At 38.6% G+C, this 19,505-nt stretch overlaps 1 protein-coding gene across 1 annotated transcript in view; it reads left to right on the plus strand.

Moving 5' to 3' along the window:
- myo3b (myosin IIIB) overlaps positions 1-19,225 on the plus strand; it is a 102,968-nt gene extending 83,743 nt beyond the window's left edge. The window contains exons 24-26 of the mRNA XM_059561317.1: positions 16,800-16,900; positions 17,382-17,428; positions 19,090-19,225. Coding sequence (XP_059417300.1) covers positions 16,800-16,900; positions 17,382-17,428; positions 19,090-19,225 — 284 coding nt within the window. The remainder of the gene's footprint in view (positions 1-16,799; positions 16,901-17,381; positions 17,429-19,089) is intronic.
- The last annotated feature ends 280 nt before the right edge of the window (positions 19,226-19,505 follow it).

Genomic DNA, 19,505 nt, shown 5'->3' on the forward strand with positions numbered 1-19,505 from the left:
CATTAGTCCATCTTTTTACAGTCCTTAATACAGGTTTAGCTGATTTTAGTTTCTGCCTGTAGGTCGGTATAAGATGAACCAGAAGGTGATCAGAACGTCCCAAAGCTGCTCGTGGAACAGAGTGAAATGCATCCTTTATTGTTGTGTAACAGTGATCCAATATATTACTGTCTCTTGTGGGACAAGTAACATGCTGTCTGTATTTTGGCAGTTCACGGGAGAGATTGGCTTTATTAAAGTCCCCAAGAATGATTAAAACAGAGTCTGGGTGTTGGGTTTCTGTGTCTGTGATCTGCTCAGCGAGTTTATGTAAAGCTGAGCTCACGTGCGCTTGAGGAGGGATGTAAACACTAACCAGAATGAACGAGTGAAACTCCCGCGGCGAATAGAACGGCTTGCAGTTAATGAAGAGCGTTTCGAGATTTGAGCAGCACGTCTTCTTTAACACAGTTACATCTGTACACCACCGTTCATTGATGTAAAAGCATGTCCCGCCGCCGCGCGATTTCCCCGTTGATTCTGCGTCGCGATCCGCTCTAAACAGCTGAAAGCCCGGCAGATGGAGCGCGCTGTACGGTATGGTGTCATTCAGCCAAGTTTCCGTGAAACACAGAGCAGCAGAGTGAGAGAAATCTTTATTTGTCCGAGAGAGCAGAAGCAGTTCGTCCGTTTTGTTGGGTAGAGAGCGGAGATTTGCCAGATGGATGCTAGGCAACGGCGTTCGAAATCTGCGTTTTCTGAGTCTCACGAGCGCTCCCGCTCGCTTTCCCCGTCTGCGCGTCCTCTTGAAGCGTGTGATCAGCGCAGCCGCTCCGCCGACAAGAATGTCCAGCAACACATCAGAATAGTCGAAAACCAGTGAAATATCGGGAGATGTGTGTTGCCGAATATCCAGCAATTCGTCCCTGGTGAAACTGATTGCAGGAATATAACTAAAGACAGGACAAACTAACAAAAACACAAAAACAACTGCAGAGCACGTCACGGAGGCAGCCATCCTGTATCGGCGCCACTACTCACGTAAATTAAAACTGTCCAATACGTATGTGCCTTTATGTATTTACAGTGTCATTTACGTATTATCTGGATGTAATTACAGGTTCGATATGTATCGAAATTTACGTAAAAACAACCTCAAATACGTACAGATAGAACGTGTTCTCTGACCAGTCAGTTATCCATAGAAATTTGCTCATGAAGCTGCTTTTCAATGCGTATCAGATTACTTTTTTAAATATTTATGTATATTTTCCCTTTTTATAATTTTTTTTTTGATAAATGTAAGATCCCTATACCTCACCCGAACCTAAACTTTTAAAACTATAAAACCCATTTTATACAGAATGTTAAAAGAATAAAACATAATAAAACACAATTTTAGTAAAAATATAACATTAAAACGTTATTTTGAGCCACTAACGTTAATCTTACACCTACCCCTAAACCTACCCATAACCATTTCTAAAAACTACATAACGTTACTGTTATAAATAAACAAATAACAGACAAACAAACATAATGTTAATCATTTATTTTTTGCGAAAAAGTATCAAAAGTGGTACCAAAAGTAGTTCAAATGATAATGAGTTCCAGTCGCAGTCCTCTCTGGAGGTAATAGTTTTTATAGGGTACAGAGCAGAATTTAATGTATTAATCCGTGAAATTATGAATCTGTCTTCTCTCCGTGAAGGCGCACTGGCGCAGTAGCAGTACTGATTTCAAATGTCTATCAACTGAAACACGACATGTCACAATCTGTGACGAATTATGTGAGAACCAATGAGAGTTCGATATTAGTGCCGTAAACCATGTCGTAACGTTCCTGTGCGTACTGGCGCTATTTTCAAATTTGAATCATAACGAGCGTGGGCTTTGACTGTGACGGACGCTGTGGCTGAGAATGAAGATGAAGATCGATTGATATGGATATGTTCCTTGCAAACATCTGGATTCTAAAGATGGAGTACAGCAAACAAATAAAATGGATGTGATTTGTAATTTTATGCTGTGCTTTTGTGTATCTATGGTTTGCAGCATGCACAGAAATGTTATTTCCTATTAAGTAGATGAGTAAACTGCTTTCAATAAATACAATAAAAACATTTATTGATATGACAATTAAATACAACAGATTTAAATCATTAAAGCCACGATTTTAATATTAATACATGGGAATTCATATAAAATCACACTTTACGTTAGATTATTTACGTTTTTGTAGCTGCTAACACGTAAGTATTTGTAGGTTTTGCTGCTATAAATACGTCTAAGTTCTTTTTTAAGTTTTTATGTGCATGAAAACGTAAGTAAATGTACGTGTAGTAGAACCACATTTAACGTAAAAATACACACGTATTCTCATGAGATCACGTTGGTTAAGGGGATATGTCCAGGCTTCTAGGTTTCACCATATTACTAGACCCTGGCCTGTCATCTAGGGGGACTTCATACACCTCCCCCTAATTCCTCCAAGGGGCTTTAGGATAGCCAACAACCTGTCTGTTAAGGAAAAGCCTCTGACTTGAGATACAACAAAAAGGTGTCCAGAGCTAAGGGAGTTGCAAGGAACCAGCATTATACACCTTTACTGTACCTGAGACAGAGACTTCCCGTTGGATCTCTCTCTCCAGATCCCTTGAGCTGGTAGGCATATACCCACACAGCTGTGTCAGATGGGAGACAGTGTTACTGGCAATGCGTGACCCTTAGCATAAATTGATTTTAGAAAGTTCACAGGATGCTTAGCATGTGCGCTTATCATAAACATGGATTTTAGAAAGCACTCAGTGCCTTTATAGGTGCCTTGAAGAGGCCTAGCGACCTGATATGACTGCATAACGGAGCTCTATGTAGCAGAGTAATCGACTCCTTGAGTAAGAGGAGGACTCACATACCTTGTACATAACATGACTTCTTCTATACTATTTTATACTTTGGTCGTGCCAGTAGTGACATCATAGGCTGTCGCCAGCCAGTGTTATTGTCCTGTTTATACATGTGCTTCAGCCACTGGTTATGCTGAAGGTTTTCCCCATAGCAACCTCTAGAGAATGCAGTTCGAGTTCCCTCGAAAGGGAATTTTTTTCCTAAAAGTGCAGCTTTTCCAGGATAAACATGCATTTTTACAGTAGCAATGCAACATTGCAAAATGTTAAATTGCTGTTTTTGTCACAACCAAGTAGAGACTATAATGATTCTTTTAATATACTGGTTCCAAGACTGATCACCCTTTTTATTTGATTCATCACTCTATCGCTATATTCCTAGAACACCTTGCATGTCATTTCCTTTCCATTGACTTACTTTTTGTACTGTAGTGCCATACATATTTTGTTAAACATTGCTATTTAGCATTGTTTATAATATTTTTATAGAATTTCAAAGTTAATAATTAATTTAAATACACATTCTTCTGAAAAATTATTCGCAATCGTTAGACGGAAATTTGTTTGTGGGAAAAATATAGTTCTTAGCTTAATTTGACTACTTTATGAATCATAAAACCCCAATAAATGGTATTTTTTTGTAAAGAAAACACTCTAAGCTTTCAAATGAACCCATATATGGGCTGATACCATATAAGGAAGGCTTTGCAAATGAAACACAACATTTTGCAGGCTATTTTTGGACCAGGTACCGGTCAAGTAGTTAGTAACTTTTTTGCCATACAGACTACTAATTCTTTTGAAGAGAAGTTTGACTTTGTTTAGATGCTTTCCAGCTCTGGCTGAACATTGACACCTGTTTTCAGTAGGTGAGATTTGGCTGATTGAAGCACTGTATCGTGGGAAAGTCTGGTTAACTTGGTGCCAACTTTTGAAATCCTCTTAATGTCAGTGAGAAACAGAATAACTTTAACAGAGTTTAACAGGATGTACTTTCATGTGGGACAGTAACAGACTGAGTCTTTAAAATGATACTTATACTGTCCCATCTATTAGCATATAAGCATCTGTGGTATTATGGTTTAAGTCTTGGTGATGAGTTGGGTGGATTTCCCTTCATCCTCCTAAGGTGCGACTGTTTTGAGTTGAGACTTGTCTTATCTTGTCAGATTTCCCATGACCACAGGCACCACGGAGAGAAGGGTTTTACATGTGGAAAATGGCACAAATTAGATTCTATTTCAAATGAACAATATTCTTTTGTCAATTTATTTAAAGGATCCTGAAAAAAAATATTAGAGTTTTCAGAAAAATAAGTAGAACAACTGTTTTCAACATCAATTATAATAAGATATGTTTCTTGAGCAGCAGATCGTCATATAACATATAATAGCATAGCAATAATATTATTTTATCCTGTAAAAGGTAGGATTATGTGGGTAGGATTAGGTTTTAGGTTTTAGGGTTGGGTTAGGGCACTGGTCCTCAATTTCAGTGCTCTGCACATTTTGTAAGTCTCCCTTATTTAACACACCTGATTTAGATCATCAGTTTGTTAAGAGAAAGATCCATGAACTGAACTGGATTAGAGGATAGAAAGATCTGTGAACTGCACTGGGTTAGGGGATAGAGAATATCGCTTGGTCAGTACAGAAACTATGGAAGTCTATATGTCACCACAATTCACAGAAACCTAATGTGTTTGTGTGTATGTGTGTTCTTTGTAAATGTATTGCTGTGTGTGTAATTTCAAGAACATTGGGATTAGCTTTTAACAGGCCTGTTTCAATTCAATCATCAGACTTTACTGAGAGTCTGATTTTAGAACAGTACCAGATTTGCCAGGAAATCATCCCACTTTAGTTTTGTTCAGTAGCTTAGTTTGCAAGGGTTCAAGAATGTAGTTTGCATGCACTATTACAGGACAGTTTCGAGTTTATATGGGGTTTCTCTTTACATTTTTGTGCATTGTATGTGGGTTAGTGTTGTGCTTTTATCACAGTGTGTGTTGTTTCTCAGCATCTCTGTTCAGCAGTGTGTTTGTGTGTATGGTCTGGTCTGCACATGCTTCATTTAGACATCAAAGAGTGCTGCTGATGATTTTGCCTTACAACCACCCCCCACCCCCCTTCCATCCCTCTGCTCCATCTGTACAAACAAACCTTGATGGCTCGGCCCGGCCCGAGACGTGTCAGGTGATCATGCACGTGAGCGACGGGAATCAATACGCCTCCCGCGTTTATATGACTAAAAACCCTTTTAGTATCTATTTTATGTAGTTTCTGAAGCGTGTTCTAATTTTCAAGGGATTTAGAGGTGCTTTTAAGAGCCTGCCTGAGTCTCGTCAAATTAAAACCCCTCTCTGACAAGAATTCTCAGCCTTTTTATCTATCAAATCCAAACATTTACGATATGCAAGGCAAATGGTACAACATAAAACTCATCTCCTTAGTGGTTTATTTTATTGCTTTTATACAATATACAATGGTTTATTATGCCATTAATGGATTTATGTGTGACCCTTCTTGTCACACAGTGACATTACATATTCAATACTTTGGAAAAGGTAAGAGAAAAAAAAATATATATATATATATTTTTTTTTTTTTTTTTTTTTTTTATTGAATATTAATGTCACTGGGTGACAAGAAACAATGAGAGACTTACATTGCATTCAAGGTATGCATGTTATTTGTTCATGGATTTCCCGGGAATCAAACCCATTACCTTGGTGTTGCTTCTGCCATGCTCTACTGTTTGTGCTGCAGGAGAATTATTATTTAAGTGAGTGAGTGAGTGATTTATTTGTAGTATAGAAAAATAATTCCTGCAAGATTTTGTGCCTAACTATTCACATTAATATTATGTTTATTGAGAAGAAAGAGGTCTCAGTACCGAAACTTGAGGTACACCGTTGGTTAGCTGGTTTAATTTGTGTGAAGTCGGTGCTGCTGCTTTTGCAAAGATTATGTTTAAATGTTCTTCTCTTTAGAAATCACAAAGAACAGAGTTAAACAGTAAAAATTTTAATGAATATCATCCATATATATTGTGATCTTACATGTGTGAAATCTATTTTGTTGGAACTTTCATTATGAACCCTTTATCCCATTAAAGCTTTAAGTTTTCTTGCTTGTGTTGTGATTTTCTGACTCTTTAACTTTTCTTGTCTTTTGTTACATACTAGCCCTTTTAGTCTAGGGCAGTGATCCTCAGATCTGGCCCACAAGATCCATTTTCCTGCAGAGTTTAGCTCTAAGCGTAATGAAACACACCTGAGCAAGTTTACCAGTGTCTTTAGGATCATTAGAAAATCACAGGTAGGTGAGTTTGATCAGGGTTGGAGCTAAACTCTGCAGCTCATTGGTGCTCCAGGGCAAGATTTTAGAAACCCTGGTCTAGGGGGCATATGGATAGCACTAACAAAACATTGGAAAGAGAGCACAGGAACTTCTTATTTACCACCCCAGTAACACTAACTTGATGTTTATTTGGTCAAAAAAAAGTAAAAACATAAACTTCAGGAGCTGGCTTTAATGCTGGTCTTCTCCTTGTTGTAAAGCTGAGATTGCTTGGCAGCAAATCAGCAACAGGTAAACCTGATCAAACCTGTAAGAGTGGTATCAGTAGTCACACAAAAACAAAGAGAGAAAGAGGGGAAAAAAAGAAACACCACAGTAAGCGTGCTGGTATGCCGTAATGCGATATATCACGGTAATGAATATGCACGATATTGTTATGTATGGGCACTTCTAAATACCGTGAACAACACTGCTGTATTCTGCTTAAAAGAATGTGTGTGTTGATGCTTGTGAGCTCTGATGTAAACAAGCATGCATGAGATATACATGGGGGAAGGCGTGAGACACCTGCTGAATGAAAGCACATTCACTCTGTGACAGCAGATGGCGCTAAACTGCAGAAAATGCAGCCTTTAACCTGAAAACCCCATAAATAAAGCATCTAGTCTACTTTCTAAAACATATTTAAAAAGCAATTAAGATTTGTGGATTTGCTGTGTTGTTCATCACAGCGCCAAATACTTAAATATTTAGACTTTTTTAAAATTTTAATCTGGACTACAACATGCCCAAGATATTGTTTGAAAGTGTTTTGATGCTTTGTTAATTCACACTGTACATTAGGGCTTCATTAGTTAACATAAACTGGCAATGAAAAATTCTTCTGAGCATTCATTAATCTAAGTTATTCCAATATTTAATAACACATTGAAAAGTTGCAACTTTGTTATTCAATGAGCTAACATGAACTAAGACTTGTATTTTTTTTTTTTTTAACAATGATTAATAACTTCTGTAGCAAATGTAGCTATTGCTCATTGTGAATGATAATGCATTAACTTAGGTTAACTAAAGAGATCTTATTATAAAGTGATACTTATCGGTATTTATAGTTCTTTTGCACTTTAATCTGTGTAAACTTTATACATTTTTCTGTATTGCTTTATTGCATAGTTATTTTTGTTATAAGAAAATAGTTATTTAACCTGTTATACTGTAATATGACCACTTTTTTTAAACTAAATTTTAATATTGTGATAATACCGTATACAGTGCTAAAAGCATTAGCATTTAATCGCAACATGAAAATTTGATACCGGCATATCCCTACACCACAGTAGCAAAAAGAACAACCACAAATAATAAACATAATTCAACTCCTGATGTAACACCTCTGTGATAGAAAATGAATGACTAGCTTATATATTGCCCCATAGGACTTTGTTTATACAGTCATATATCAGTATTCACAATCACATTCACAATTATTTTTCTCTCAATACTGCATCGATATCCTGAGGTTGCTAAACTGGCATTTCTAGGTGCAGTCAAATCCAGTTCAGGATGCAAACTGTGTGAGAGAATGAAACTCTTTTCCTTTCCTTATTATGAGTCTCTCTCTTACGTCTCCCTCTGTCGAAGGCTAAGCTGCTGGTTTCGTCTATGGTGGGATTCTCTGCTCCAGCGGTGTGGTACACAGGCCATAGGCGAGATGAAGAGTGTTTAGATGGCTTTTTGGCTGCCTGTGTGCTGCTGGTGTGTCAAAGCAAGAGCGGCAGCCCTGAGGGAAGGCTCAGGATCAAATGCTACTGATTTCCCAGACAAAGGGGGGGGGGGGGGGGGGGGGGGGGGTCAGCCACTATCCCACATAATGTGTGTGTGTGTTACTGAGACTTACATATCACTAATGGCTCAAGGTCAGACTACTTACAGTAAACTCTGTGTTAGGGGAGTAACTGAAAGGTATTGCTCTCTCTCTCTCTCTCTCTCTCTCCCTCTCTCTCCCTCTCTCTCTCTCTCTCTCTCTCTCACTCTCTCTCTCTCTCTCCCTTTTAATTGCACCCACTTGACTTCAAATTCAGATGCACTTTCTCACATTTCAGGTGTAATTGAGCCACTAAATTGAGGGTGATATATGAGGATATTCAACAAGAAAAAAAAGTGTAAAGCAGAACTTACTTATATCCTTTGGGAATTGATTGGATGGTGGAAATGGATGATTGATGGGAAGAGGTTTACAAATAATAGGGTTTGGCAACAAAAAATAATTTTAGAGGAGGAGCCATTTATTACATTTTGATGAACGGTTACAGTTCTGTGTTTCAGTTAACCTTCAATAACTTTTGTGTGTATATATATATATATATATATATATATATATATATATTTTTTTTTTTTTTTTCATATTATCAGTTCATGCAAATTGGCAGATGCATTTTTTAAAAAGCCCTGGCATGTGTATTAATAAAGCAAATGAGGTCAGTTTTGAGACTTTTACACTTTTAACTAATTAGTCTATATTTCAACTATTAATAAATTATTCTAGTATAAATATAGATATTTCTATTAGTTAATTTTCTCATAATTGTAATGAAGTGAGGGAATTAATATTCTTATGTATGTTTAGTATCTGGATGAAATTACTGGTTTGCTGTCAGAACAAATTTGTTCATAAATGTGCTTCTCCAATTTTTCATCTCTTATTTTTGTCATAAACAGTTATGCTCTCTGTTTGATCTCTGCTCATTGGGCAAATATAGAGTTTCTGTCCAAACCAGTTTTGATTTACAGTCGTGAAATGACTTGCAGAGCAGTTCTGTTATGCAGGAAGCTTGCAGGTCCTTAAGCATGGGAGATGGGAAAAGTCAAAGAATCTTTTGCCAAAAGAAAATTTTAATTTAAAGTTGAAAGAGGATGCAGAGTGCTCTTGACCCATTTGGAGAACTTGTGGACCAGAACTCTGCAGTTATTACAAGTGCATCAATGTACAGTGGAAGAGCACATCACCCATTCTTTAAACACTTTTGAAGCAGCAGAAAGTCAAATCTATGCAAAGTAGAATTACACCCAGCCAGAGAAAGCCTGAACCTCAAGGCTTTGATGTGTGAGAAGGATAGAGATGTTCTGCAGTCTGTTCAAAGCCATCATGCCATTCTGTTCCGGAGCATTCTACAGAATGACTACATCACTGAACTCTGTTTTAGAGAAGATTTACGGAGGATCTAAAAAGTCGATGAGCAGAGAAGTTCAGCCTTGTCTAAAATGAAGTTGAGATGAAACAGGCCGAGATATTAAATATACATGCCAGAGTAGAAAGGTGTCCTGGATTTCTGCTCATTTTGTGGTGTTTGTAGATCTAAAAAGGTTACAAGTGAACACGAGGAAGCAAGACTATCTCTTTTTCTCCTCTTCTTGACATGCTGTTTGATCTACAATAATTGTGAACCGACAGAATTTTGGTGGATCAGATGGTTGGCACTCATGTATGATTTTGAAAAGTACACACTGCATATAATCACACACTAGTCTACTTTTATATGTGATAACAGGAATGATTGGAAAAGTGTTTCACATTTTTATACAAAAAAAGTAGCACAACTGTTTTCAGCATTGATAATCACCAATGTTTCTTGAGCAGCAAATCAGCATATTATTGTGATTTCTGAAGGATCGTGTGACACTGAAGACAGGAGTAATGATGCTGAAAATTTAGCTTTGCACCAGGAAGAAATTACATTTTAAAGGGGTCATGTGATGCGATTTCAATTTTCTCTTTCTCTTTGGAGAGTTACAAGCTCTTGGTGCATAAAGAATATCTGTAAAGTTGAAAGGACTAAAGTCTCAAATCCAAAGAGATATTCTGTCACAATGAGAAGTCTCGAGATCCAAGTGCGAGTGCCAGTTAGGTTTATTGAGAAACAACAAGCAGTGAGAAGAGCTGGAAGATGACCGCAATCATGAACCATAGCGGATAACAGTCAGCACGCTCTTGAAGTGAAGAATCTCGAACCCAGTGCAGGTGAGTCCAAGGTAAATGTGGAATAAATCCACCGGGACTGGGACTGGCAGATTAATGGCTGAATGAAAAACAGGCTTTAATTTGAATGCATTAAACACAGGATCAATTCTCCTTTACGCCACTGGAGAATATTTTTGGAGACAATAAATGGGCCAATAAATTTGGGAGCAAGCTCATTACTGACAGATCGGAGAGGAATAATCTTTGATGAAATCCACTCTTTTTGACCCACGACGTAGATGGGAGGTTTCAACTGGTGGCGATCGGTCTGAACCTTGGTGCGCACCCCCAACTGAAGGTGGGTCAGTCTGGCTCTGGTCCAGATGCATCGGCACCTATGGACAAATGCATGGGCAGTGGGGACCGCGACTTCAGACTCCATACTCTGAAAAAATGGTGGTAAAACGGTGATAGGCCAGTAGCTGAGACTGATAACGAGTTATGTGCATACTCAACCCATGAAAGCTGCTGGCTCCAAGAGGAGGGGTTCTGAGAAGACAACATTCATTCTAAATCTTGGTTGGCCCTCTCTGTCTGACCATTACTCTGGGGATGAAACCCTAAAGAAAGACTAACAGTCACCTCCAACAATTTACACTCTCTCCAAAATTTGGAAACAAACTGAGGCCCCCTGTCAGAGACCACATCCATTGGGAGGCCATGTATGTTTCTCTGGCAGAAGGTAATTTAGGCAGAGCAATGAAATGAATTGCCTTCGAGAACCGGTATACCACAGTCAAAACCACTGTGTTTATCTGTGAGGGTGGGAGACCCGAAACAAATCTAATGAAATGTGAGACCAGGGTCTCGAAGGAACTAACAACAGCTGAAGGAGTCCAGAAGGGGGTCGACTGGAAGACTTAGAAACAGCACAGACCGAGCAAGCCAATACAAAAAAAACATATGTCACGAGCATAGACTGTATAAAAATATGGACGTAGTGTCCGTGACGTCACCCGTAGACTACTGAAGAGAGTTTTTGAAGCCTAAAGTGTGTAGAGCGGGCCGTCGCCATCTTGGCAGCGCGTCACCTCGCGACTCTCCCGGACAATCAAAAATGGGCAAAAAGGCGGGAGCTAGTTGCTGTAGCCACGCCCACCTAGCGCGACGGCAGAACTTACTTATATCCCTGTCACTCAAGTGGCCACGCCCTTAACTATGCAGAACTTTAATTCTTAATATAATTTAAACGGATGAGTTATAAAAAAATTCACCCCCCTCACAGTTGTCATGAAGGGCAAAATGAGCTATTTAGACCAAAATCATTTTTTGCACCAGGCTGTAAACATGTTTTTTCCTGCTGTAAAGTTGGGCATTTTAACATGGGGAGTCTATGGGACTGACTCCCTTTTGCAGCCAGCCTCAAGCGGCCAGTCGATGAATTGCAGTTTTAGTCACTTCCTTATTGGCCTCACGAGAGAGAGCGGGAGGTTGGCGCTCGGTCACGAGCCATGGCTGGCCACCAAAACCATACAATTAACTCGAGGATGGCAGGCTACCTTGGAATAATGACGCCATCAGACAACTTCTGACCTTAAACACTCTGGCACAAACAAATGACCCGGTGGGCATCTGGATGGGGGACATTAATTACCCCTTGAGAGGCCATGCGGACTCGATCTCCCAGGTGACCGCAAAAATAAAAACCTTCTGCATCACACAATGGGATAATAAAAAAAAAAAACGGGCGCTCTGAATTATTAAAAATAGGGCATAAACGCGTCCGGTTTGATATTTTTAGAACCTGGATGGTAAGAAATAAAAAAATCCCACCAGGTCTGCCGAGAGTTTAATCTTTTGGCAGACTTGATACATTCAAGATTCTTGTGGTCAGTCCAGACAACAAAAGGAACCCCCGAACCCTTCAACCAGTGACACCACTCCTCCAAGGCAAGCTTGACTGTCAACAACTCTCTGTTAACAATGTCATAATTACACTCGGTGGGAGACAAATGGTGAGAAAAATACGTGCAAGGATTTGAGGGAACACTGGTATAGGACCGCTTTAACCTCCACCATAAACTGCCGGGAGCTGAAACGAAGAAGCTTCTGAGTTTGGAAAATGCAGCATCCGCTGCACTGGACCACCTGAAAGCAGTCTTGATAGAGGTTAAGGCAGTCAAAGGGGTGGCTAGCTGGCTGAAATTGCAAATAAATCGCCGGTAAAAATTGGCAAAGCCCAGAAACCTCTACAAGGCCTTGCAGAAATCTGGGTTTGGCCAATTCACCACACCCTGAACTTTGTCGGAATCCATGCGCACTAAAAGTCTGCAAGTCTGTCGGGTCCCCCCGTGCCGGGCTTGGGCCATTTTTTTTTTTTTTTTACAAATCGGGCTTGAGTCGGGGTCGGGCTCATTTAGTTTTTCTCCTTTTATTGTGCCCATATACACGCAGAGCACACATAGGCTACTGTATGATATACTGTTATAATGATTAATAGGCTATTAAAAATATTTTATACATCGCCTACGCAATACGCAATGTATATATACACGGTACATGCATTAGCATACTGGTGACAGTTGACCATGCAGAGCATCAGGGAAAAGTGTGAGCGTGGGGAGTTATTAAAAGTTCCCAATGCTTCGGGAAAAGCTGCATTTTGACAGAGTTTTGATTTGATTACCACGACATGCAATCTATGCATCTAATAGACAAGAAATGCATCTATATGGATTTTGATTATAATAAAATAGTTTTTGTTTTCAATATGTTTTATTTCATTAAGTACTATTTTAAAGTTTTCTATAGATATACAGGTGCTGGTCATATATTTAGAATATCATCAAGAAGTTGATTTCAGTAATTCCATTCAAAAAGTGAAACTTGTATATTATATTAATTCATTACAAACAGACTGATATATTTCAAATGTTTAATTCTTTTAATTTTGATGATTATAACCGACGACTAAGGAAAATCCCAAAATGTAGTATCTCAGAAAATCAGAATATTACTTTAGACCAATACAAAGAAAAGATTTTTAGAAATCTTGGCCAACTGAAAAGTATGAACATGAAAAGTATGAGCATGTACAGCACTCAATACTTAGTTGGGGCTCCTTTTGCCTGAATTACTGCAGCAATGCGGCGTGGCATGGAGTCGATCGGTCTGTGGCACTGCTCAGGTGTTATGAGAGCCCAGGTTACTCTGATAGTGGCCCTCAGCTCTTCTGTATTGTTGGGTCTGGCATATTGCATCTTCCTTTTCACAATACCCCATAGATTTTCTATGGTGTTAAGGTCAGGCGAGTTTGCTGGGATACGATGTTCCTTAAACCAGCTACTGGTAGCTTTGGCACTGTGTGCAGGTGCCAAGTCCTGTTGGTCATAAAGTTGGTCAGCAGCAGGAAGCATGAAGTGCTCTAAAACTTCCTGCTATACGGCTGCTTTGACCTTGGACCTCAGAAAACACAGTGGACCAACACCAGCAGATGACATGGCACCCCAAATCATCACTGACTGTGGAAACTTTACACTGGACCTCAAGCAACGTGGATTGTAAGTAAGTAAGTAAGTAAGTAAGTAAAGTTTATTTCTAAAGCGCTTTTCACAGATAAAATCACAAAGTGCTGTACACAAGAATACACATTGTGTGTCTCTCCTCTCTTCCTCCAGACTCTGGGACCCTGATTTCCAAAGGAAATGCAAAATTGACTTTCTTCAGAGAACATAACTTTGGACCACTCCACAGCAGTCCAGTCATTTTTGTCTTTAAACGCTTTTGATGCTGTCTGTTGTTCAAGAGTGGCTTGACACAAGGAATGCGACAGCTAAAACCCATGTCTTGCATACGTCTGTGTGTAGTGTTTCTTGAAGCACTGACTCCAGCTGCAGTCCACTCTTTGTGAATCCCCCCCACATTTTTGAATGGGTTTTGTTTCATAATCCTCTCCAGGGTGCGGTTATCCCAATTGCTTGTACACTTTTTTTCTACCACATATTTTCCTTCCCTTGACCTCTCTATTAATGTGCTTGGACACAGAGCTCTGTAAACAGCCAGCCTCTTTTGCAATGACCTTTTGTGTCTTTCCCTCCTTGTGCAAGGTGTCAGTGGTCGTCTTTTGGACAACTGTAAAGTCAGCAGTCTTCCCCATGATTGTGTAGCCTACCGTAATAGCCTGAGAGACCATTTAAAGGCTTTTGCTGGTGTTTTGTGTTAATTCGCTGATTAGAGTATGGCACCAGGTGTCTTCAATATTTCACCTTTTCACAAATTCAAATTTTCTGATATAATGCATTTAGGATTTTCCTTAGTTGTCGGTTATAATCATCAACATTTAAAGAAATAAACATTTGAAATATATCAGTCGGTGTGTAATGAATGAATATAATATACAAGTTTCACTTTTTGAATGGAATTAGTTTAATAAATCAACTTTTTGATGATATTCTAATTATATGACCAGCACCTGTATTTATCATGTCTGTTGATAAAAAAAAACAAAGTTTTGTTGATATTGTAAGTGAACAAAAATAAAAGTAGACCCTTTACATTTGCGAATGATGAATTGCTCTTACCTTATGAGCAACAATGATGGTGTATCCACAGAAAACATGCAAGTGACTATGCTGGCATCTCCATGTCCTGAAGCATCTCCGCACAAACTGTTGTATATAGTGCACATTTATCTAGGTTAAATGTTTAATCATTGTTATATGCTTGAACTGTTTTAGTATATCTGTGCACTTAATTTTAGGCAAGTTGTGATGATTTGAGAAGGTTAAATTGATATTTAACGAACAAAAAATGCTCCAAACATTTTTCTAAATTAACTTAATAAAAAAAACGAAACAAAATATGATCACGCTGCCGTTACATACAAAACTCAATATTTTTTTATAGCTGAAACAGTAGTAGGCTATAAGCTGTTTTGGGAGAAGGGGGGGGGGGGGGGCGGATTCAGGCCGGTAATCCTGATAAGCTGTTGGGCTCAGGCCTGAGCGTCTCGGGCCAGGGCCGGGCTTGGGCCTAAATTTGAGGCCCGTGCAGGGCTCTAATGCGCACCCCCTCGGCCGAGACGATGTATACCAAAAAAGGAACAGTCTGTGCATGAAAAATGCATTTCTCCACCTTGACAAAAAGCCCATTCTCTAACAACCTCTGAAGCACTCGCCTGACGTGTCGAACATGTTCCTGGAAAGAAAGTGAAAATATCAGTACGTCATCCAGGTAGACATAAATTAACTGATCTACCATATCTCTCAATACATCGTTGACGATTCCTTGGAAATACTGCAGGGGCATTACAAAGGGAAAAGGGAAGAAAAAAATATTCAAAGTGTCCCCTGGGTTTCATTGAGAAAGCGAAACAACTGTATTTGGCCTTCCAAAAAAGGACACGACTAGAAATCATGTTTATATCACGTTTAGAATGGGTTTTATGTTTATGTCTCGTTGCTCCAGCTGGACAGGGCATCACAATATGTTAGGGGTGTAACATTTCTGTCAAACGCTGGAGGTATTTTGCCAATCAAAACACACTTGATAGCTGGCCAATTAGAGCACACCTTACTTTTCAGACTTACAAGCCAACACAATGGAGACAATGGAGAAACAATAATGTACAGTATGAGGAAAATAATGTGTCTTTTGAACCTTAAACCGCATTTCACATTTCATTGCACCAAATACACCAGATAATGTTCTTTTTAGCAGCATCATATTACCCTTTAACATATCTCAATATAAAACAGTTATTTTAAATTGAAATTGTCATATTTATGTTTTACTATTTTTTCTATCAAATGAATGCAGACTTGGTGAGCATAAGAAACATCTTTCAAAGACAATAAAAAATATTACTGAACTTTGTATATATAGATAGTGTTTTGAACAAAAACATTGTTCAAATTTATTTTGTGTTGTTTTTGTTATTTTGTTTGTGTAATTAAATAAATATTGTGTAATATTAATTAGGTACGTGTACTTGCTTTAAGGCTATTGGTAGGATTTGGATTAGGATTAGTTGCTTGTAATTACTTGTAATAACTGTTACTAGTAAGTAATTACATGTGTAACTTACCTTAAAGTGGTTTAATATGAACAGGACATTAATCACACCTCATATGATTTGGCTTGTTATGGAGGGGTGTACCATTACTGATTTTTGGGTAGCATTTTATTTTACAGTCCTGTTCTGTGTGGACATACTATGTACTTATTATTGTTATTACAATAACAGGGTAACAACTATGTACTAACCCTTAAACCTAACCTTAACCCATTTAGTTACCTTATATTACCCAGTACTTTCTTAGGTAAATACACATTCTGCAAAAAAAAAAAAAGGATGAAAAATACTGAAGAAGCCATGTCTATTGACTTGGACCAAAATGAAAACAAACGGATTACAAATTACCACTCATAACACATTTATGCCACTGCATAGCAACTTTTGTAAGGGCAAGCACCACTTACATTTTCTTCACGAAATGTACAAATCTTGCAGTGCACTATTGTTTAGTGTGATGTATTTATGTTGCAGCTGTCAGCTTTATTTGTGATGCTCTGCTTGTACAATTCCTGCAGGGCAACACAATGGGAGACATGTCACTGATTCTGCGCATGTGCGTGTGTGTGTGTGTCCCGCAGGTCCAATGGTGAAGCTGCATCACCGTTCCCCTCGGCGAAGAGGACAGCAGCCCAAGCTCCTAAACAGCCCGGAAGACAGTCTTTATTACAACCATCTCAATGTGAGTTCAAAGCCTTTCATGGAAGCCTTTGTCTAACTTTGTTTCCAGATGATAATACAATTAAAGCTACCTGTGCCAGACCCCCGAGCCCCCACCCCCACGCCGCTCCGCCGTTCTGTTGTCTCCACCATGTGCTTTGGCGCTTTATCTGTTGCTTTCATGTGAGGATGTCTCCCTTCACGGTGAATAATTGATGTGGTTTATCAAAGCGGAGCAAGATGCCTGCCTCATCAGCCTCAGCCCCGTGTGCTTTGATCAAGAAAAATTATGCTGTGACTTCTGATATTATCAGCATCTGCACACATTCAACACAAAATCACTTTGAATTAAAAATTAATGATTCTCTTGCGCATGTTCGTTGCTTCGTGCTTGTCTTTTCTGAAGCTTTTCTAACTCTGTGTGTGTGTGTGTGTGTGTGTGTGTGTGTGTGTATGTTTGTCCATATGTGTTTGCGTGCGCTGGTTCTGTGTCCTCTCTGCAGAGAAGTCTGGATTATCAGGGGAGCAAGAGGAAACCCAGAAAACTGGGGTAAATAACAGCTTTCCTTCTTCATATCTAAAACCCCACCAGCTCAGGAGGGGAGCCGGGACGACCTCGGCTCTGTTTGCTTCTCATGCAAATGCGCAGCTGAAAATACGAACTATAAGAAGTGCATTTTTTTCTATTATTTTTGGGAGGAGAGAAGCGTGATATAAGAATGCATGTATTAATTGTGAGCAATGTGACTTCACAGTCTGTGAAGTTAAGCCTGCTTCCTCTAATACCTCGAGCAGGCTGTATATCAGCGTTCTTTATGAAAGGATTAACTGTTTCTTGCTTTTTCTTTTATATATTTGTTATTTTTAACCCCGGTGAAAAAATAAGGCAACTTTTTTTTTGCATTTAGTTTGCTGTTTTAAGCTCTCTTGTTATGTGTTTGGCTATTTTAAAACTTTAAAATAAAACAGTTATTTATAGCACTCAGGTTGCTCAAATTTCAGACACAAATGCAGCTGACTGACATAAGAAACTCAAAAGAGTCAGAGAAAAAAAAACACACATTAAGTGTTAGTGGAAGGGAATAGTATTGAGAAAAAAGTCGCTGTGTGGAGTGAGTTTCAGAATTTCAGAGCGATGATACCAAATGACCTTCCACCCACAGAGGAAAGTCAAGATGTTTTGAATCCGAGGACCTCAGAGAATATGTGAGGCTAGAGTAACTAGTTGAGATAGTTGAAAGGTCATTACAGTATCTTGTAATGGAAACGAAAAGACACACCCAGCCAATATCATTTAGGATGTGATTAGGGAAATTTGCATGTTCTGCTGTTTTTCAAGGAATTTTAAATATATTTTTAACAGTATTTAGCTAATTTATCATCATTATTACTCATGCAGTTTTTATGAGCTCATATTAGTTGAGAGATTAAGTTTAAATACTTCTATTTAAGTAATTTGATTAATTAATTTGACACACCATATATATATATATATATATATATATATATACACCAAGTTCTGTCATGAAGCTCTAGATGGCACAGGCTGATCAGTCCGTAACTGATAACTGATGTTATTCTTAGCATTAAATGACTTGTCACAAGCTGATTGGTTCATGTTGCATACACAGCCAATGAGCTTGCTGCTTTCCATTTAAATGGCTGATTAGCATTCGGAGTTCCTCTGAAACTCTCCACCTTCCCCAGGTTATTTTAAATGTTATGTGTGCAGCAGCAGTATGTCTTAAATACTCACAGCACCATATCAGCGTATGTATTGGCAATAGCAAGTTCCTGCTTGCAGCAGCAACTATCTACAAATACAGCTTGTTTAGTGTTTAAAACAGTGTTTAAAAAATTAAATGACTTGAAAGAAAAAATGAGGTAGAGCAACTACAATAAACACATTTTCAAAATGTCATATCATAGGCTGTTATGTCAAATAGGTTTTAATGTAAAATGTTGACAAAGATATTCACAAAAAAATGTCCACGTTATGTTTACTTCAAGAAACATCTTTATCTCACCCTTACAAAAAATAAAGTCAGGTTAATTCAGTTATATTAATATATTATTTTAATGGATAGATCCAGTTAATTTAGATATTAGATGAAGCACGTTTTTAGCCTACCATACCTATAGTTTTACAGTTTATGCTCTGTTTGGCTTAATGTATCAGTGACCCTCTTATATTTCTCTCTATTTTCTCAGGCAGATCAAGCTTCTGGATGGAGAGGATGAATATTATCAATTACTGTCTGTCCCTGAGGATGAGGTTTTATCTGACCCCTCCCCAAACCCTAAGAATGCCACGCCCACTGGCCCTCCTGCTATCTCATCCAGATGAGCTGTGCTCCGCCCACCGCTTTGACGCGTGCTGACAGTTGGTGAGATCTTCACAGACAGCAGACCACTGCAGTTAAACACACACAACCAACCATCTCTGTGTCACAGGGTGAACAACTTATCGGCTTATTTAAAGGGACAGTTCACCCGAAAGTTAGAATACTGTCATTATTTATTCTTTTTAATTTTGTTCCAAAACTATATGACTTGCTTTCTTCTGTGGAGCATATAAATGCTTTAATTTTGTTTTTGCATACAATCTAAATCAATGGTTGCCAAAA

The sequence above is a fragment of the Carassius carassius genome, chromosome 11, assembly GCF_963082965.1.
Source record: "Carassius carassius chromosome 11, fCarCar2.1, whole genome shotgun sequence".
NCBI lineage: Eukaryota > Metazoa > Chordata > Actinopteri > Cypriniformes > Cyprinidae > Carassius > Carassius carassius.